This window comes from Colobus angolensis, unplaced genomic scaffold, assembly GCF_000951035.1.
Source record: "Colobus angolensis palliatus isolate OR3802 unplaced genomic scaffold, Cang.pa_1.0 Scaffold509, whole genome shotgun sequence".
NCBI classification, from domain to species: domain Eukaryota; kingdom Metazoa; phylum Chordata; class Mammalia; order Primates; family Cercopithecidae; genus Colobus; species Colobus angolensis.
Window position 1 is genome coordinate 365,695 of NW_012118588.1, and position 20,099 is coordinate 385,793.

Below are 20,099 nucleotides of genomic sequence, written 5' to 3' on the forward strand. Positions count from 1 at the left end.
GAGTTGGGGGTGGGGGGGTGGGGAATGGAGATTCCCGAGTTGACAGCATGGTGGGTTCAGGGGCTGGGTGACTCGGCAGGGTGCACACAGCCTAGTGAGGAGCATGGGGTGTGCAAGCCAGGGTCTGGGAGAGTGGGGCAGGTCAGGAGCCTGAATGCCAGCGTACAGAGCAGTCTGAGTCCCAACGGAAATGCGGGCCCAGCGAGGAGTTTGTAGTAAGGGAGGGCGCTGGCTGGTCTAGCGGGTCAGGGGCATCAGTTCAGCTGCCTGTGGAGTCTGGGCTGGTGGCTGACACAGCTAGCGGGAGAGAGTGGGGGGCAGTGGGGACTGGAGCCAGCTGCAGGGGCGTGTGTTCCGTCCAAGACCCGCTGTGGTCAGGGCCTGCGTTTTCCAAGGAAAGCTAGGATTCCGTGTTCAAGACATGAAATCTCATCATTCTGAGTGTTAGCTTCAGAGCTTTAAAAATGTTGTTTGGTCCAAATGGAACATGTCTGTGGGCAGATTCAATCCCCTGCTGACTGTTTTGACCTTTGTCTTGGACTCTGGGCTCCTGGGAGTGGGGTCAGCTCTTGGCCCGTATTTGATGCACTTTGGTGGGTGACCTCTGGGGACACGCACAGGCCCACAGCTGCCCTTGAATGTCTCCAGGCATCTCTGGACAGTTATGACTTTATAAACACAGTAACTTTTCTGAAAGCAGAGAGGGTTGGCGTACAGGGGTGGAGACGACCCAGACAGAGGCCCCTGTTCCTAGACAGGGCGGAGGGCGGGGGGGCCTCTGGGGCCACATGTTCACGCCCTCCGGTCAGCCCAGGCTTCAAGCTGAGCACCAGCTGGGGTGCTAGGCAGGGTCCTCAGATGAGAGGTACTCCCTGAGGGGGTCTCCTGACTGTTCCCCTTCCTTGGTCTTTTGTGTGCTGGAAATCTGATCATGTTGTCTTTGTCCTGCAGGCTGGTCTAATCCGGATGGAGGAGGAGGAGTTCTTCATCGAACCCTTGGAGAAGGGGCTGGCGGCGCAGGAGGCTGAGCAAGACCGCGTGCATGTGGTGTATCGCCGGCCCCCCAAGTCTCCTCCTCTAGTGGGGCCACAGGCCCTGGACACAGGTGAGGCTACTGCAGGTGGGCAGGCTGTGTGGAGAGCCCTCTGAGGCCCTAATCCCCAGGGGAGCATCCCAGAGACTCAGGCAGCTCTCCGAAGACCAGCTTTGCTGCTGAGGCTGAGCCCCAGTCTCAGTGGCTCAGGAATGGGCCAGCTGCCTGGCAGACGGCAGGGCGTAGCAGGGCTGCTGGGGCTGGGGCCTCTTCTCTGGGTGCACGTGGGTGACAAGCAGCCCAGGCACCTCTGCCTTCAGGTCTGGGGCCTCCATGGTGGACGATGAAGGCTGTCCAAGGGCCTGTCTTCTGTTGTCTAAGGGCGAGCAAGTGTCGTGGAGTGGGGTGGTGCCCACACCAGGCCTGAGTCCAGTGCCCGCATCTCTGAGTCTGTGCCTGTGAAGATGCCTCCAGTGCCCCGGACAGCGCCTCCCCTGCCTCTGTGCTGCCACGGTCCCTGGGAGGGTGCCTGTGGTAGGTCCCAGCCCTCGCCTGGCTGCTCAGGAAGAAAGGCCCTGCATGCTCTTTCTGGATCCCTGGAGGCATGTGCCCTACAAAGACTCTGGAGATGCTCCCAGCAGCCTCAGCAGTCTCTGCACAGACTCACGGCTTCTGTCTTTTTCAACTCAGAACCCATGTGTGCCCTGGGCCCAGAAAGCTGAAAGGAGCTGCCGGGTGGCCATGGTGACAGTCCCTGACTGTCGCCTCAGACCTGGCCTCGCTGTGCCAGCCCCCACCTCCCAGCATCTCCCAATCTCTGGTCCTGGATTGTGGTGAAGCCAGGGTCAGTGTCTGATGTGGTTCTACGGGCCCATAGTTCTCAGGGTCCCCTGTGTGGTCGGGGACGCCTGGCCTGTGCTTGGCTCTTGCCGGGAGAGTGGGAAGCTGTGAGCTCAGCCCTTGGCCTCTGGTCAGGACCCCCTGGGTGAGGAGAGCCTCAGGGTCAGGCACACCTGCCTGTTCACAGCGAATGCTCCAGGGACCTGGGCTGGGCAGCCCCTGTGCTGTGATTTACTAAGGTACTCCTGTCACTCCATAGCATCCCTGCCTCATTTATTGTAGGTGTCTCTGACTTCCTAGCTTGGCAGATAAATTGAGTACAGCCTGACAGGGCACAATTCTAATTTCATGAAATGGCATCAGATACCTTTGCAAAGGAATGGCTCTGTCAGGAAGCCCACTGTGCTCTGGAGACAGTCAGTGTAACCGGTGGCCCATGTTCCTTGGGGCCAAGTCAGCGTCTGCTGTGCTGCAGACAGCCGGGCCACTGGGCACTGCCCGCCCAGCCTTCTCCAGCTGCGGTCTCAGCCTCCACTGCTTATTCCCTGCCTTGGACTATTTTGCAGGGGAGGAAGGAGTAGTAATCCAGGAGGGCAAGCGTGAAATGGGGCTGGGCCTCAGTTTCGCTCCTGGCTAGCTAGCTGCCTTGGGGCAAGCCCAGTGGCGTTAGCAATCCCTGTGTCCCCGAGAGCTCCGGGGCTGGTCACTTGGTGCTGTGGGCTTGGTGCTTCTGGCTGGCCTCTCCTGGAAGACTCAGGGGGGTTCTGGGGGCCTCTGCTCAGGCGAGGTGAGCTGGCCGTGTGCCCTTGGCCATGTCTCTGGTCCCAAATTCCATATGGTGCTTGTCTTCCTGAACATGGCAGCCCTTCCCCCAAAGCCTGGCCGGCCTTGCCTTATTTTCTGGGCTTCTGCTGGTGTTTGGCATCTTTTACTGAATCCTCCCTCCACCCCCACCCCCAATCCACATATCTTTAATGAGAACTTGAAATTCAGAACACAGGAAAGGAATTTCAAACTCCGAATAAGCCCAGAAACCATTGGCCTTAGAAGACGCTGGGTGAGGCCGGCTGCCAGGTCAGGGGTGAGGCTGAGATGGAAGGTGGGGGTTTGGTAATGGGCTGTGGGGGAGGACGCGAGCCTGTCCAGCCTGAGATCTAGGCCTTGGGCCCAGGCTGCAAACCCAGGGTCTCCAGCTGAAAGCCCAAGCTATGGGTGTGGGCGTGGGCCTGGGGCTATAGGTCCGGATCCCAGGCCTTGGGGCTGGGGCCAAGTCCCCTTTGCTTAATGTCCCTGTCTGGTGTCCTCAGGACCCTGTGTGAGGGGATCGGGCCTTCAGGGAGCTAGCCCCCACTCCATGCACCTAATTGTTAATTGTTCCCATGCAGCCCTGGGCTGAGGTCGACACACTGGCTGGAAGGGTGGAGCTGGGTGGAGGGCCCACGGTGACCTCAGGCGTCCAGCTTTCCATCTGTCTGGGCCTTTGAGTGGCAACGGGGAGGTGCATAGAAGCTGTGTGTTGTGGCATAGTGAGGGGCACAGCCTGCCTGGCACATAGCTCCAGGACCTGGGTGCAGGGGTGTGTGTGTGTGTGTGTGTGTATAGGGGACCCTTTCTTCTAGTGAATTCTGAGGGAACCCTGATAGATCTGTGTGGCCCTGGTGGAAGCTGGCAGGAGGTGCTGGCTGGCAGTTTCTTCCTGCCTCCCCAAAAGCAACGTCTGGAAGTGGGTGTGAAGCACCCTGCTATTTATGTTCTGCCGGGAAAGGTGACACACCTGCCCTGGGTGTCCCAATGAGGGGTGGGCATCAGTCTGGGTGGCGGGATCTCCCTGCAGGGTCAGGGGTGCCTCCTTTTCAGGGTTGCTGAGACAGGTGTCCTGTTTTCCCCGAGAAGCCCACGGGCTGACCAGGGTGATCTCGGGGGCTCATGGAGCCTCAGGAAATCATTTTCACTAAGAGTCTGTGTCATCCAAGATCAGTTGCTGGGTTGCAGATCGCCTGGGGAAACGGATGGAAAATGATGGTTTTAACGCGTTTCACAGACTCAGGCCGGGGATGAGTTTGGGCGCTGCGCAGCTTAGGTAATACCCGGGAGAGAGTGTTAGGAGGGCCAAGGGGGAGGGAGGGAGCGGACAGGGTCCTTTTCTCTCCTCCCTGGCCATGCTGGCCTTGGCAGAAGGGTCCTGTTCAGTGCTGCTGGCCTGGGAACTTGGCCAGGACCAGAGGCAGAGCTCTGAGGCTGGGTGACCTTTTGGGGAGAGGTGGTTGAGGTGCCCCCCCTCCCCCCACCAGGCATCGTGACAGGCATCTCGAATCCCTGTTTTCTGCCCTTCCCAAGGCCAGCCCTGTGCCCAGGGACACTGTACTGGGGTTCAGGGACAGGGCGCCCTGTGGCATTGTCCTCTCTGGTGTGTGTGTATCTCATCCTGTGTGGGACTGCTGAGGAGGGAGCCCCAGGGAATTTGAAACAATAGAAACGTTGATATGGTTTGTCTGTGTGCCTCCACCTGAATCTCATCTTGTAGCTCCCATAATTCCCCTGTGTTGTGGGAGGGACCCAGTGAGAGATGATTGACTCACAGGGACGGGTCTTTGCCGTGCCGTTCTCGTGATAGTGAATGGGTCTCACGAGATCTGATGGTTTGAAAAACAGGAGTTTCCTTGCACAAGCGCTCTCTCTCTCTCTCGCCTGCTGCCATGTGAGACGTGCCTTTCACCTTCTGCTGTGATTGGGAGGGCCTCCCAGCCGCGTGGAACTGAACGTCCAATAAATCTCCTTCTTTTGTAAGTTGCCCAGTCTCGGGTGTGTCTTTATCAGCATCGTGAAAACAGACTAATACCCACGTATTCTCTCACAGCTCTGTGGGCCAGGAGTCTGAAATGAATCTCACTGAGCCAAGATCAAGGGTGGACAGGGCTGTGCTCCCTCCAGACGCCCCAGGGAAGAATGTGTTTCTGGCCCGTCCCAGCTCCTGGGGGCTGCCAGCCTCCCTTGGCTTGTGGCTGCATCATGCCAATCTCTATCTCTGGGTCATATTGCCCGCTGCTCTTCTGACAGTGTCCCTGTGCCTCCCTCTTGCAAGGATGCCTTGATTGCATTTAGGACTCACCCCAGTAATCCAGGACAGTCTTCTCATCTCAAGAGCCTTCCCGTAAGCACATCTGCAAAGCCCTTTCTTCCCATAGAAGGTACCCGTCTCAGGTTGCAGGGATCCGGACCAGCATCTTTGGGGACACCGTGCAGCCAGCTACAGGATGTGAATGGCCCTCGTGTACAAGGCTGGCCACGCGGCGCACAGCACACCTGGGAGGCGCCCGTCTGGGTCATGTGGAGGATCAGCACTGTAGGCTTCACTTACTCCTTCCCAGGGCATATAGCCAGAGGCACAGCCCAGGCAGGCGCTGGTCCTGCTGCCTCCCTCACTGGACCCTCCACCCGGTGGTGTGGGAGCTCTTCCCTGCATGCCTGAGTGCCAATCTCAGCCTGGCAGTCCTCCCCCATCCCCCGCATTAAAGGACCTGGAGAGGCTGACTCCAAGACCACGTGCACAGAGAAGCCAATGCTGCTGTTGACACTGAGGGCCTCTCTAGCTTCCCAGAGACTGACCTTGGGATTCCGCGAAGGTTGCCACACAGTGAGAAAGACCCAGAGTCATGTGTTGGGCATGTGGTCTCTGTTTCAGACAGTGCCATTTGCACAATGTCAAGACAAGAGCTGCAAACTCAGAGGCTGGCAGGGCTTGGTAGGCAATGCCAACACAGACAGCAGTGGAGGAAAAACAGATAATTGCACCCCCCCTTGGCCTGGCTTTCATTTCTCTCCTTTTGATAGAAACATGGATGACCAAGAATACATCTCCACTAAAGAGAAACAGCAGCAGGAATGTAGCTGCCTGTGGTGTCCAGCCTTGGCCTTGCTATGGGCACAGGGCATCTGGGAGACCCTGCAAGGAGCGACAGACCCTCCTCAACTCTCTTGACCTCAATCTGGTAGAAGTGTGGGTCTGGTGCAGCTGAACATCCTATCAAGAGAATCCAGACATCAGAATTTTTATGTGAACCTTCCTGATGTTAAAATGTGTCTTCAAATTTCTGGAATGAGGGGATGAACTGAGAGGGCTCCAGGAATCCAGCCGAGGCACTGAGCTCAGTGAGTTGGCAAGAGCTGGCTCGGCAGGGCCCAGGCCGACCCCGGTACAAGAGACAGCCCCTATCACCAAGCGAGAGGACCAGGCCTCGGGGATCTGGGGAGTCAGTAAGTGCCTGGTTGAAGACACAGAGACAGGTCTGGGCACAAGGACGCTGGCCAGGTCCAGGGCTCAGCCAGAAAATCCAGCCAAAGCCCTCTTTCCACAGAAGCCTCTACATCAGCTCTCTGCCACCCAGTGGGAGCTCTCATGCCTGGGGTCCCCTCCCGTGCTCACTATATGGATCGAACAAAACACGGTTCCCCATTGGCTGTCTGTGATGCAGAGGCAGAAGCATCCTCTGCCCTCCGCTGTGGGCTGCTCTCCTGGGGCTCCCCCGGGTCTGGCCTTGGGACAGAGGAGGGGCAGGTGCTTCCCGTCCTGGGGAACTGCTACCAGGCTGCCGTGCATACACCCCGCTGGGCTGAAGGAAGAGAAGTCAGACAGCAATGTGCCAGTGACCTTGGCTGCCTCCACTCCAGACGCCGCTGGTGCCAAGCCTCTGCCTGCTGCCGTCAGGCTGCAGCGTCCTCCCTGACGGGCAGAGGAGGCACACCACCACGGGAGCCTCTCAGCCTCGCTGCACCAAGGAAAGCCGGCCAGGAGACACAGGACAAGCGCCACAGGGCAGCTCCTCCATGTGGCTGAGCATGGCTGACACCGGCAGCCCACATCCAGCCCTTCCCCACCAGGCCAGGAAGAACCCCCTCCTGACCCACAGTCTCCACCCTGTGACTTTGCCTTGAGTTGGGTAGGAGTTGTCCAGGCTACAGGGGATCCTGGGGGAAGAGTGGGCAGGGGAGGGGACCTCAGGTATGACAGCTGCCCCTGGGTGTGCAGGGCCCAGGACTGGAGGCAGGGAGCTGATGGGGCAGCCTCTGTGGAAGCTGCAGCCTTGAATGACCCAAGGTGGTGATGGCGCCGTCCAGTACAAAAGAATTGAGTGTTTCAGCAAGCTTGTGCTGGTTGCAGTGTGAGGGAGGCTGGAGGCAGGGAGGCCGTGGGGGAGGCTGGAGCAATGGCATAGGAGAGAGAGAGGAGCTCTGTTCTCTCAGGCCACAGGACCGGGGAGCAGGCGAGACTCATCTACTCAGTGTTGAGCAAATAGCCAGCCCCACTGACACAGCAGATGTGAGGCTAGGCCTGGTGGCGGTTGGGGGGCCCAGGATGGGGCAGGACGGCTGTTGCTTTGTTGGGGGCTGCAAGTTTGCCGAATGCCAGGTCAGAGAGCCCTTCAGCCCTGTAGCTGTTGACGTCCATCTCAGCTTCCTGTGGCTGCCGTATCAACTTACCCACACCTTAATGGCTTAAACCAGTATACATGTCTTCTCTCACAGTTCTGGAGCTCAGAAATCGGAAATAGGCTTTTAGGGGCTAAAATCAAGGTGTTGGCAGAACTGGTTCCTTCTGGAGGGTCCAGGGCAGGATCCATTCCTGGCCTCTCCCAGCTCCTGGAGGCTGCTGGCGTTCCTTGGCTTGTGGCCACATTGCTGCAGTCTCTGCCTCCCTGGTCACATGGCTTCTCCTCTTCTATAGGCAGCTCGCCCTCTTAGAAGGACACTTGTGACAACATTTAGGGCCCACTGGGACCATCCAGGTTACTCTCCCCATCTCAAGACCCCTAATTTAAACACATTTGCAAAGTCTCTTCTGCCATATAAGGTAACGCTCACGAGTTTTAGGGATTAGGACATGGACGTCTGGGGGGTGCTCATGATTCAGCTGACATGTCTGAGTGTTGAACCTTGGGTCCTAAGGGAGAATGGAGAGAGGCCTTTGGCTGGATTTGCAGGGTGAGCCCTGGACCTGGCTAGCGTCTTGTGCCCAGACCTGTCTCTGTGTCTCCAGCCAGTCACTTCCCGAGCAACTCCCCGGACCCCTGAGGCCTGGGCCTCTCACGTGGTGATAGGCGCTGTCTCTCATACCCTGGTCGGCCTGGGCCCTGCCAAGCCACTGTTGCCGACTCACTGAGTTCAGCACCCTAGAGCCCTCTCAGCGCTTCCCCTCTTTCCACCCTGGAGCTGTGCCTGCAGCCCGGGCCCCGGGAAACCCAGGGAGAAGCACGGATTGTGAAACCCGAGGCGGCTCCAGGAGGCGTGCTTCAGGGCTGAGCGCACCCTTGGCAGACACCGTGGCGCTCCTGTCCTCGTGCAGACCGGGCCCTTGGGATGACTGTTGGAGATGCCAGTGTGGTGATGTGGCCCACGCGGAAGGGGTGGGCGGGGGCCGGCGCTGGGAAAGCCGAGGCTGCACATTCTCCGAGGTTGGAGTTGCCTGGGGTCAGCCGGGGAGAGCAGGAGGGGCCGGCTCCCAGGCCTGGCTGGCTTTCCGGCTGACGTCTGCTGCTCGGAGGACTGCCCTGTGGATGCTTCCCACCCCTTGGGCTGTGAAGGCAGAAGCGAGGCTTGCACCCGGGCGAGGGCTTGGCCCCCCTTATCCCGCAGGGGAGACATGCCAGGGTGTGCTCCCCCTCCACGGCGTCTGGGCCTGGCACTCCGCCTGACAGCCCCCACGTGCGCAGCTCCTCCCCTGTGTCTCCGACATAAATTTAGTCCCTGAGTCTCAGGCCTGCCCTTCCCCCGCCACCTCTCGCCTCCCGATATGGTTTCTGGTTCAGGGGTGGAGCTGACCAGGTGAATGTGGCTGGCAAGGGCCTGGATCTTTGGTGGAGCACCGTGGGCAGGTGACAAGCGTGACCCAGAGATGGTGGCCTTGGCCCTGGCTTGGCTGCAGCCCCAACTCAAGTGCAGGGACAACTCTGGAAGACCGGCCAGTGGTTCTGAGGAACTGCATTAGGGCTGCTCCCACAGATGCTTCCAGCGCGAGGTGGGTGAGTGGGGTGGACCTCGGGCAGTTTGGTGCAGGGGTCAGTGTGCTCAGCTCCACCTGGCATGCTGCTGTGCTGGCTCACTGAGGGGCCCAGGGCAGCTCACTCAGCCCCTCAGGATCTCCGTACCTGGGTGTGGTGGCACAAGGGTTGTTGGAATTACACAGGGCACAGGGTGCCTGCCCGGTGCTCACTGTGACGCTTGCTGAGGCTCTCCGGCCCCCTTTCCCTACTCTGTCTCGTCATCTTCCACAGACACAGTGAACTGCTACTTTCTTTCCTTCCCTTGGATCTGTGTTGGGAATGACCTCCAGAGAGCTTTTCTGGTGATGTGCAGGGTAACCACGCCTGGCATGCAGACAGTGCACGGCTCAGGGGTGAAGCCGTGATCTGCTCACAGGGGCACCTGGTGTTTGATTAGCAGCTGTGGGCTGGGCACGCCCCCCTTGGGGTCCCCAGCATGGCAGAGGCAGGCTCCTGGGAGAGAGACGATGTCTCCAGGGCATCTTTCCACGTCGGTGACATCTGTGCCTTGGGTGTAGGAGCCTGCTGGCTGGGGTGAGGTTGGGGCAAGGACCAGTGGGGCCTGCTTGGGACCCAGGTGAGGCTCCCTTCATGCCCTGGGTGCCCCATGGATGACTGTGGAAGAGACATGGGCACCCTGCATAATGGGGACAAAGGGACTGCATCCCATGGTGGGTTCCCAGACGGAGGCCTCTTGGGGAAAGAGAGGGGGTGGGGTGACAGGTGAGAGGTGTTGGGTACCAGCATCAGGGCTGCAGAGGCAGCTGGAGGGACATCTGAAGGGGACAGGAAGCACTTCCCCAGCCTGGCTTAGAAACTGCATTTGGGTCCGAGGTCCAAACTCTGCCAGTTTGTGCCAGACAGAGGCCTCTGACCACAGGCCCCATCTCCTCTCAGAATTCTCTGCAGGTTGGCAGACACTTCAGCCAGCTCCAAGCCTGAAATCTTTTCTATAAAAATTTCCAATTTTCTTTGACCCGTTTCTCTTTGAAATTAATCCTAGGCAGCGCTGCGCTCTGGGCCCTGAAGGAGCTCTGAGCGGGGAAAAGGTCGCACAGTCAGATGGACGTGCTGGCATCTGGCTTCTCTCTCTCCTGCTCTCTGGCTTCATTCTTCTCTCCTTCTGTCTCACCCTCTTTCACGTGCCTGTACACACACATTTGGGGCATGGGCTGGATTCTTACGCCGGGATGTGTCTCTCAGAGCTCTTGACCTGGTCCCTTTGGCCGGGGCTTGCCCTGAGCTGTGGGCTGCACCACGGGCAAAGCTGGTAGAGAACCCGGCCAGGAGCCCACTGGCGCCTCCCACGCCTCCCATCCCAACCTGTCAGGATGGTGGTGCACACCCTGAGAGAGCTTACAGGACAGGGCAGGAGGTGACCTGGGCGCTGCACCTGCATGGAGAGGTGGCTGGTACTGGTCTGGTTGGGAAAAGGCTGGGCACCTGAGTGCCATGTGGGTTCAGTAATGCTCATTATTACTATAATCCTGCTCCCCAAATCACAGGAGGAATAATAGCATTAGCAGCTCTACTGCTTAGGGGGAGACTGAGACTCAGAGAGGGCACCTTGCCTGCTACCACTAGTGTGTTCTCCTTCATTCACTCGTCACGTTCTTGCTATGTGTCCGCCGTGTGTCTTAGGCAGGACTGGGTGCTGGGGCTGTAGCAGCGGAGGAACCTGACTGAGTCCCTGATCTCTGGGCTCACAGCTCAGCAGGGGAGACCCGGTGAGCAGATGCTTGCAGACAGTGGAGAATCCTGTGAACAAAGTAAAACGGGGGGAAAGGGCAGCGTGAGAAGGCAGGCAATGGAGGGAGGTGCCCCAGGTTGGTGGTGATGGGAAAGCCCAGCCCGGGGAAGGGTGTTCCAGGCAGAGGGGACAGCACACGCACGGGCCCTGAGGCTGGAGTTACCGCAGCGTGACCAAGGGGCAGAAAGCAGAGTGAGTACCTGGATCCGAGTGGGAGGCGTGCGGGGCCGGGAGGGATGGGCAGCACTCATCGCTTTGAAGGGACTGTCACGGTGCGGGGTGGGAATTCATTCTGCGTGTGGTGGGAGGCATTTGGAGGGTTTTTGGTGAAGGGGGTGGAAGCAGGGAGGAATCCCAGTGACCGATGGCGGTGCCCATGCTAGTGGGGTGGAGCCAGTGAGTTCAGGAGGAGTTTGAGGTGGAGCTTCCAGGACATGGTGTGAAGGAAGGAATCAAGGACATGTCCTGCCCCTGAAAGGTGACATGGCTGGGAGGCTGGCCGGGCAGTTGCTGGTGGGGGTGGCAGGTCAGGTGGCCTGGGCCAAGTGCAGGAACCAGAATTGGTACCCATCACTCTGACTGCACAGCTGCCCGCGTCTACTGCTCTGCACTGCCCTGGCCCAGAGGGAGGTGTTTTCCCAGGAAAGAAGGTGCCAAGGCCAAGACCCATGTGCTCCCAGACTCGGGGGCGGGAGCAGGAGCCCCCGATGTAGCCCCACAGGCAGCCAGGCCCCGGGATGAACTGCCACCTCCTCTTGCTTCAGGAAGCAGAGGGTCTGCTCTGTGGGGCAGGCTCTCAGGGACAGTGTGAGGTTTGGGGTCCCATGGGCGCGCGTGCATCCTTGTTTCTCTAGCAGGACAGGTCCTGCTTCCCCTTGCCTGCCACTGTGGGGAGGGACCCCAGACTGGCCAGGATGAGTGGACGCAGGAACTGTGGCCTGCACGTACTTAGGAGTGTGCAGGGCAGGGTGTGTGGCTGTCTTTAGGGCCTTTGCAGGCAGAGCCTTCCTGTCCACCCCAAGAGGCCGCAGGCAGCGCTACCAGCTGTTCCCCATACAAAAGCTGCCCGAGACAGCTGGAATGCTCCTGCCCCTGGTGCAAACTCTTGAAACTCAGGGTTGGGGACATCCTGGGAGCTGACCTCAGGTTCTGTTCCTGCAAATAGGTATCTGTTGCTGACCCGGCAGATGGCGGCCTGAGCCAGCCCAGACGTGCTCAAGCCCTGGCCCCGAGCAGCCATCAGGGAGCACTTACTGAGTGACTAAATGAATTAGGAAATCCCAGCGCTTAACAGACTCACCACTCAGGGCAGAGCCAGACTGGCTCCCACAGCAGCTCCTGGTTTCTCCAAATCCTCACCAGCACGGGGGCTTTAGCAAAGCGGCGTTGCTTTTTGCACTAATTTGCTTCTTTGATTACTAGTGAGGATGAGTGATCTTCCCTGGGTTTGATTACTTTGTATCTCTCCTCTTCCTGTCTAAGTCCTTTGCCCGTTTATCTCTTGGGGTCTTACATATTGGGATGAGCCCTTTATCTCTTTTAGATACTGACTTTCTGTCATGTTTGATACAAGCTTTTCCCCAGGCCTCAGTTCCTCTTTCCTTTCCAGCTTTGTTAGCGTTAGTTGCACAAAAGTCCATTTTTCTATAGCTGAGTCTGAATGATCCTTCTCCTGCCCCGTTGGAGCCAAGTTGGCCATCAAGGACATGCCCATTTACTGAGGGCCTGCGCGAGGGCGGGCACCCTTCATGGTGTCATTTAATAGGCACGGTAGCCCTGGCAGCAGAGAGAAAAGCAAGGCACAGGGGTACCACTGTCCACGCAGTAGCGGGAACAGCAGGGAGCAAGAAGAATGTGCGGTGTTCCTGGAGCACTTACCGTTGACCGCGTCTGCCGGCACGCTGCAGGTATATCATCTCCCGGGATTCTTGTCATGAGCTGTAGGGTTGGTTGGTGCTTTTTCTGTGCCCACGTTACGGATGAGGATACTGAGGTGCCAACAGTCACACAGATTGTAAAAGCTGTAGAAACACAGTGGGAGCCAGGCCTTTCGACCCCTGCATCAGGAGGGAGGAGCAGGCTTAGAACCCAGGGCTACTGACACCCTGTGCGGTGCCCTCCTGCCCCCACTCAGAGCCCAGGCTGGCAAAACCCGGTAGCCTGTGACCCCATCTGGTTGTTGGACAACGGGCCTTCGAAGCACCAAGGCCTGGAACTCCACTTAATGGATGCAGAAACGGAGACCCAGTGAGGGTGAGTGAGGATGTGTCTCCAGGTCACTTAGCACATTAGCTTGGAGGAGGATCTTTTGCTTACAGTGGAATTTCCAGCATTTTGAGGAATGCCTGGCACACAGTTGTTGCTTAAATATCCGTGAAAAGAAAGAATGAACATAGTGCCTGGGAAGCCTGGTCACCCAGTGCTCACTCCAGGAGCAACGGTTGCTCCTTGCAGGCGTTGGAGGGCTTGGCACTGACGCCTGCTGTTGTTGCCATAGTGTGAGGGCTACAGACTCAGGTTGGCAGCTGTGGGTGGCTACTGATCCCATGGGCCCGTGGGACATCGGGTGGCCCTGGGCCTTTGTTAGTGCCACTTCCTCACACCTGACCAGGACTGACTTGGCAGGCTTGTGACCCACCCAGCAGGGCCCTGTGCCCACTGCAGCGCTCTATTATCCCCGCCTTAGAAGTCTTCATCACTTTTGGAACAAGGGACTGTGCATTTCCATTTTGCACCGTGCCCTGCAAATGAAATGGCCAGTGCTGTTCATCACTCTTTCTCCTGTGACTCTGCTTCCTCCCTGTGGTCTCATGGAGCTATGGTCCAGGCCCTAAGGTTGAGGACACGGGGTGCTGCACAGTGGCCAAAATTGTGAGTGCCCAGTAGACACTGGCTCCCTTCCTTCCAGGCCCAAGCACCAGCACTTTCTGACAGTTAACTGTCTATCCTGTATTTGGGAATATCTGATGCCAGACTGCAGATGGTGAGGAAGATGGCCCCATCCATGCTGGAATGACAGACCTGGTGTCAGGAATGTGCCCCTGTCACTGCCACAGGCCTGATTGGTTCCTGAGGGTGGCAGTGCGTGAATCCCAGCCTCCATCCTGGAGATGCTGTCGGGTGGGAGCACTGCTTCCAGCGTGCCTTGGCCACTGTTCCCTGCGCGGTTGTCTCTGGACATAAGGTACCTGTGGAATCCCAGGGCTGCTCCCCTTCCTCTCTCCCTTGATTCATCCAGCAGATCTCTACCCGGCACGCACAGCGGGGCCAGGCTGTGGTACCAGACAGACACAGCCCTGACCTCATACAGCCCACAGTGCACTAGTCAGTTCACAAATATCTGCACAATGAAAAACTTGGGAAGTGCCACAAAGTGGCCCTGCAGTCACTGGACATTGGACTGAGGCCTGGAGTGGGAGTTGCAGTTCCCCAAGAGGAAAAGGAGCCAAGGCAGCAGATGCGAGGTACCTGAGGGGTGAGGACAGGGCTTGTTTGAGGGTCCGACAGGAGGGGCAGGGTGAGGGCCTGAGGGGACTGGGGGTCAGATCACGGTGGCTTCTGTGGGCTCCATCATGGAGGAGGGGCTGTGCCCTGCAGCAAGTGGCATGGTCTGGTTTCCGAGGAGGTACCTGAGGGGTGAGGACAGGGCTTGTTTGAGGGTCCGACAGGAGGGGCAGGGTGAGGGCCTGAGGGGACTGTGGGTCAGATCACGGTGGCTTCTGTGGGCTCCATCATGGAGGAGGGGCTGTGCCCTGCAGCAAGTGGCATGGTCTGGTTTCCGAGGAGGGTGAACAGGGAAGAAGCAGGGAGCCGGCAGGAGGCTGCTGCCCTGTGTGCAGGGAGACTGGCCTGGATCAGGTGGCCATGGGAATGAGAGCAGCGGCCGGATCAGCCCCCCAGCGCCATTGTGCAGCAAGAGTGTTGGGGGTCCTGGTAGGCAGTCCACAGGTTGGTCAGAGGGGGTGCTTCTTGCCGGGAAGAACCGTATTCCCATATTCCAGATCACCCTGAGGCTGGGAGGACCCAGATCGCAGCCCCACCCGGCTGCCTGTGACAGCTCCACCCCTGCCCGGACCTCAGACCTGTCGAGGTGGTGCTCGCTCAAATCATTTCCTCTGTGGGATCCAGGCCTGGGAAGGTCCCTGTGTCTGGGCCTTTTCTCAAGGACCCTTCCCAGATCATTCTGGACACATGTTTGAGTCCAGCTGCAGATTCCTAGCTGGGAGCAAGGCTGCCCAGGCTTGAGCCTTTCTTTGGCTGACTGCAGGGACTCTGTGGGGTGTGCCATGGGGGCTGCCTTCAGCCTCCTCATGCTCAGCCTTTGACAATTCACGTGGCAGGAGCTGGGGCCAGGGCCGGGGTGGCCAGGCTTGGAGGGACGGAGTCAGGAGAACAAAGGGCTGAGATGGCTCTGCAAGTCTGGCCAGGCGACGTCCAGCCGGGCGAAGAACTAGGTGCTGCCCAAACCGCAGCAGGAACACCTGGTGGGCTGCGGGGAGGCGCTCAGGGGTCGAGTTGACCAGGAGTTCAGTACATGTTGTCTGGGTTGGTGGGGGGAGTGGGTCTAGGGGGTCAGGCTGGGAATAAGGAGCATGATGGCTTGCTCAGCACTGCCCACCCAAATCAGAGCCCACAGCCATGGTCAGTCCCAGCCCCAGTGTGTGTGGAGGGCCCTGGAGGGCAGAGCTGGATAACACTGGTCCCCGGAAGGCCAGAGCCCCCAGGAAGACAGCATCTGTCCTCTCAACCTTGCCTGGAGCCTGGGGGTCAGGCATTCACTGAGGACGGTGGTCTCATTTGGGCACACTGATGGGGGCCTGGTGGGCCATGCCAGCAGAGATCACTGGGTCCAGGTAGATGTGAGGTTGGCCAGCAGCAAGAAGGGCCTCCGATTTTATAAGAGAAGCTGGAAATTGATTTTATGTAAAATCTCTTCATTTTAAACTGTTGGCAGCAATTCAAAATTTGTGAAAGCCATGTAAGGGTTGAGCAGCCCGGGGCGGTGGCCGGGATGGGGGTCAGGAGGCGGCCTCGGTGCTGAGGACCTTCACCGGAGCCCACGGCGCTCAGGACCGAGCCTCTTGGATGTGGCCAGGGCTGCCTCGGAGTTGAAATGTACCTCAGAGGAATTTTTATTTTCCTTTCGGGAATGTCGAGAGAGGCCTTTCCAGCGGTTCCGTTTCTGTGAGGCGAAATCTGTGGTCGTCCTGTTTTTCTTGGAGGCAGCGAGGAAGCCCATCTGCAGCGCATTAGCCGAGCCAGCCGTGGGGAGGGCGCAGGGCCCCGGCGCAGGCAAACAGAACCCTTGGATGCGGCACTGAGGTAGCAGGCGTGGCGCTGGGTTCCGAGCAGCCCCAGGACTCCCCGGGCTGGGTGGACAGACCCCCTGGCCGGTGCATCTGGTACCCAGTTCTGGGTCTGAGGTTCTGTTCCCTGGGCTCCCGGCACCTATACCCATGCCTGGACATCCTCCAGGCCCCCACAGCCTGGAGAGCAAACGGCCGATGATGGTCTCAAGAGGGTTCCACCCTTGTATCCAGAACGTCAGGTGCCTGTGCTGCTTTGTTCTGGGCAATATCCCGGGAGCTACCAGCGTTCTTGGCCTTCATCACCATGAGGACAAAATTGGGCTTGGACTTGTCCCAAGGCCTTGACCTGGGAAGGAGTGTGGGGACTCACAGGCCTGCAGGAACCACCTCAGCCACTCACAGTGTGGGCCCTTGGTGACAGAGACCCCGGGGACCAGGTCTGGGCCTCTCTTTCTTGGTGTCCTTGGTGCTCCCCATGGGCTGTGGTGACCCCAGTGATGGGCCAGGCAGCTGGGGCCTCCAGTGTGGCCCTGGCCTGAGGAGTCCTTGCTCTGGCCTGACCTCAGTTTTCTCATCTGTATATCAGGGTGCTGAACTAAAGCCAGGCCTCACCCCTGCAGCTCTTGGGCTGCTTCACCGCCCCACCCCACAATGTTTTATTTGACTTGTACAACGTCTTCAGAAATGTTGAGTGTACACTTAAAAATCAGGAGGTTTCACATGAAAATCTCAATTTTCAGTTCCTTCAGAAGGCCTGGCCACCCTGGGCGTGTTCCTGCCAGCAGCACTGGGTAGGAGGCTCTGTGCCTCCTCCTGATGGGTGAACACAGCCCCTCCCTCCCCGCTGATTCGGGCCTGGCCCCCCCAACTCATGCTGGCCCCGCCTGCTTGGTCTGCAGTGGAGTGTGAGACTCCTGGACTCTGGTTGGAGTTACACATGCATACACTCTCTCCGTCTCTCTCCGTCTCTCTCTCACACACGCAGGCATGCACACGCCCATGATCAGAGCAGACACGTCTGCGCCTTCATCCGTGTAGGAAACGCTGGAGTGAACCGAGCCGCGCCCAGGAGCTTCCCTGAGCTGGGCACCAGCAGCCCAGGGTCTGTCCTGTCTCTGGATAAGTCCCGCTCCCCTGGCCTCAGCCGAGGCCTCAGGCCCGAAGCTCCGCAGCAGCCCGGACACTATTTTCCCTATAAGAAAGCCCCAGTCCTCGTTCCTATTGGGCACCCGTGTTCCAAGGGGCCGGTCACAAGATGACAACTTGGGACCTGGCGGCTCACCTGTGCTCCCAGCTGAAGGAGTGTGGGGCCTCCGTGCCCTGAGGGCAGAACAAGACCTTCCAGGTCTCCCTGTGGGAAGAAGGACTGTGTCAGAGACACTCTCCATGGTGGACCCAGGCCAAGCTGCGGGAGAGGCTGCAGACAGTGAAGGAGGCTGGTGGGTACCTGCCCATGCTCATGTGTTGGGAGTGTAGGCAGACCCCAGGGCCCACCAGAGCAGCCAGTGGGGAGCAGCCAGTTCCTAGGCCCAGCAGCATCTGTGCAAAGGGGTCCAGTAGGGTCACAGTGCCCGGATTGTGCCACACACTCCAGGGCTGCTCAGCCCTGCCTGCTGCTGCAGAGCCCCTGATCCCCAAGGATGAAGACACCAGGAGGGAGCAAGAAGTGGGCTCTGTGCCGTCAGTGTTTGTACCAGGCCACCCCTGGTTGGGGGCATATTGGTTTTCTCACATGGTGTCCTGTGAAAGGAGGTGAGGTGGGTCCCAGTCCCATAATCTTGGGAGACGGCTCTACCTCAGGGCTTTGCTGACCCCATTCTGAGTCAGGGCCCAGCCAGGTCTTAGGAGATGGGACAGAAAGGGAGGGGACCTCAAGGCTGAATGTAGGAAGGATCTGAACTCACTGGTGGAGGCAGAGAGAGAAGATGGGGATGAGGCTGATGGAAATGCAGTCTGCTCACAGGCACAAAGGCCACATCCACAGCCCCAGCCCTGAGCCCTCCCCACAGTTCCCGACCCCCAATCCTCACCCTCTAGAGATGACCTGTGGTCGAGCATAACTGATTCTGCCCCTAAATGTGTACCTATGGCAACAGTGACAAATGACGCTGCCATGGCCTTGCCTCTGACTTTGTTACCCGGTTCACTTGCCATGGATGTGAAGGATTCACTTTCCAGTATCAGAGTCTGTCTGTTTGCCCATTCATCCATTTATCCATCTGTCATCCATCCATCCATCCAATCATTTCTCCATTCATTCATCCATCATGTATTCATTCATCTACCCACTCATTCATCCACCCATCTGTCCATTCATCATTGATCATCCATTCATCTACTCGCTCATCCATCTACCTATCCCCCATCTACCCATCCATCCATCCATCCAATCATTTATCCATTCATTCATCCATCATCCATCCATCCATCCATCCATCATTCTTCATCCATTCATCTATCCACTCATTCATCCACCCATCCACTCAATCCATCTATCCATCCATCCATCCATCCATCTATCCAGTCAGTGTCTGCAAGCACCCTAGGCCAGCCCCCTGCTGGGCACTGAATATGTACAATCTGGGCTCTGCCCCTGAAGAGTCTGGTTGAGGGAAAAGGCAGATTCCCAGATCAACCATAACAAATGCTGTTAATAGGCTGGAGAGGCCCGAGGTGTGGGCAGCTGATGTTTTCTTGGCTGGGGTGAGTTCCAGGAAGCTTGTCAGAGCTGGGGCTACACTTGCCAGGCCTCACAGACCGAGTGGCTTTGTTCTGGCACCCTGAACAGGGCAGGGTGTGCTGGCTCAAAATGCAGGCCTTGAGGTCCTGCTACCTAGTTTAAACCCTGGCTTCTCCTTCCACTTCTCTGTGCTTCAGTTTCCTCATTTGAAAAGCAGGGATACTACATTTTCCCCTGGTAAGTTGTTGGGAGGATTAGGCCACATTATGCCTGTAAAGGGCTCGGTGCAGGGCCTGGTGCATCTTAAGTCATGAAGTATTGTAGTGATCAGAGCAGAAAGCCCCACCTCCATCCACAGCTACCAGGAGAGGGTCTCTGCAATGTCTCCCATCCTGGCACTTCCTCTACTGCCCCTCACAGCGGCACAGCCCACAGGCATTTAAGTTGCCCCTTTACTCTTCTGATTGTGCTAAGCCTGTCTGACATGGAAAGAGAAAGTGTTCCTTAAAGAATTCCCAAGGCTTGTGCACCTCCAGCTGCTTCCCAGGGGCGGCTGCTTGTCCAGCATTTATTCAGCAGATGTTTGCTGGGCTCAGCTTGGAGCGATCTTGGAGAAACCAATTTACCTGCCTCACCAAGTCAGGCATGGGAAACAGGCACACGCCAGAGCCAGGGCTGGGGGGTGGGTCTTCGATACTGCCTAGCCCACAGGAACAGACATCCTGGAGTCTTGTAGATGGGAGTGCAGAACTCCTTCATCAGAGCCCTGTGCAGCCAGAGACCTGCTAGAGCTGAGTGGGTGAAACACCAGCCATGGACTTTGTCAGACACTTTGATATGCTCTGTTTTTCCCACACAATGTCAAAACCCAAAGTGAACAAAGCGAGCGAATATTTCAGAGGATTCGTACACACAGAGGGATTTCCAGCTTCCCACGAGACATCAGGACGCTGGCAGCACCTGGCCTGCCTTGCTCCCCTGTGTGGCTCTGGTGGGTGGGCACTGAGAGGCTGCTTCCTGGGTAGGGAGAGCTTGCGTTCCATTCATGGTGGGGGGACCCCCACCCCCATGCCCAGTGACACCCTGGTCTGAAGCCTTGAGGCTTGGCAGCCCTTCCTCATTGTGCCCTGTTGTGTTTCTTTCAGCCATAATGTATTTGTGTGCATCGTTGATGCCATCAGCAGTTGACAGGAGGGTGCTATGGGCTTCAGAGACAGTGAGAGGGAGTGTGTGTGTGACCTGGTGGCTTAGAGAATATTCTTTTTTTTTTTGGAGACGGAGTCTAGCTCTGTCGCCCAGGCTGCTGGAGTGCAGTGGCGCGATCTCGGCTCACTGCAAGCTCCACCTCCCGGGTTTTATGCCATTCTCCTGCCTCAGCCTCCCGAGTAGCTGGGACTACAGGCGCCCGCCATCTCGCCCGGCTAGTTTTTTGTATTTTTTTTAGTAGAGA

General features: G+C 58.0%; 1 protein-coding gene across 1 annotated transcript in view; it reads left to right on the plus strand.

Moving 5' to 3' along the window:
- ADAMTS2 (ADAM metallopeptidase with thrombospondin type 1 motif, 2) overlaps nt 1–20,099 on the plus strand; it is a 244,122-nt gene that overhangs the window by 78,251 nt on the left and 145,772 nt on the right. Inside the window, exon 5 of the mRNA XM_011960174.1 lies at nt 952–1,105. Within this exon, the coding sequence (XP_011815564.1) occupies nt 952–1,105 (154 nt within the window). The remainder of the gene's footprint in view (nt 1–951; nt 1,106–20,099) is intronic.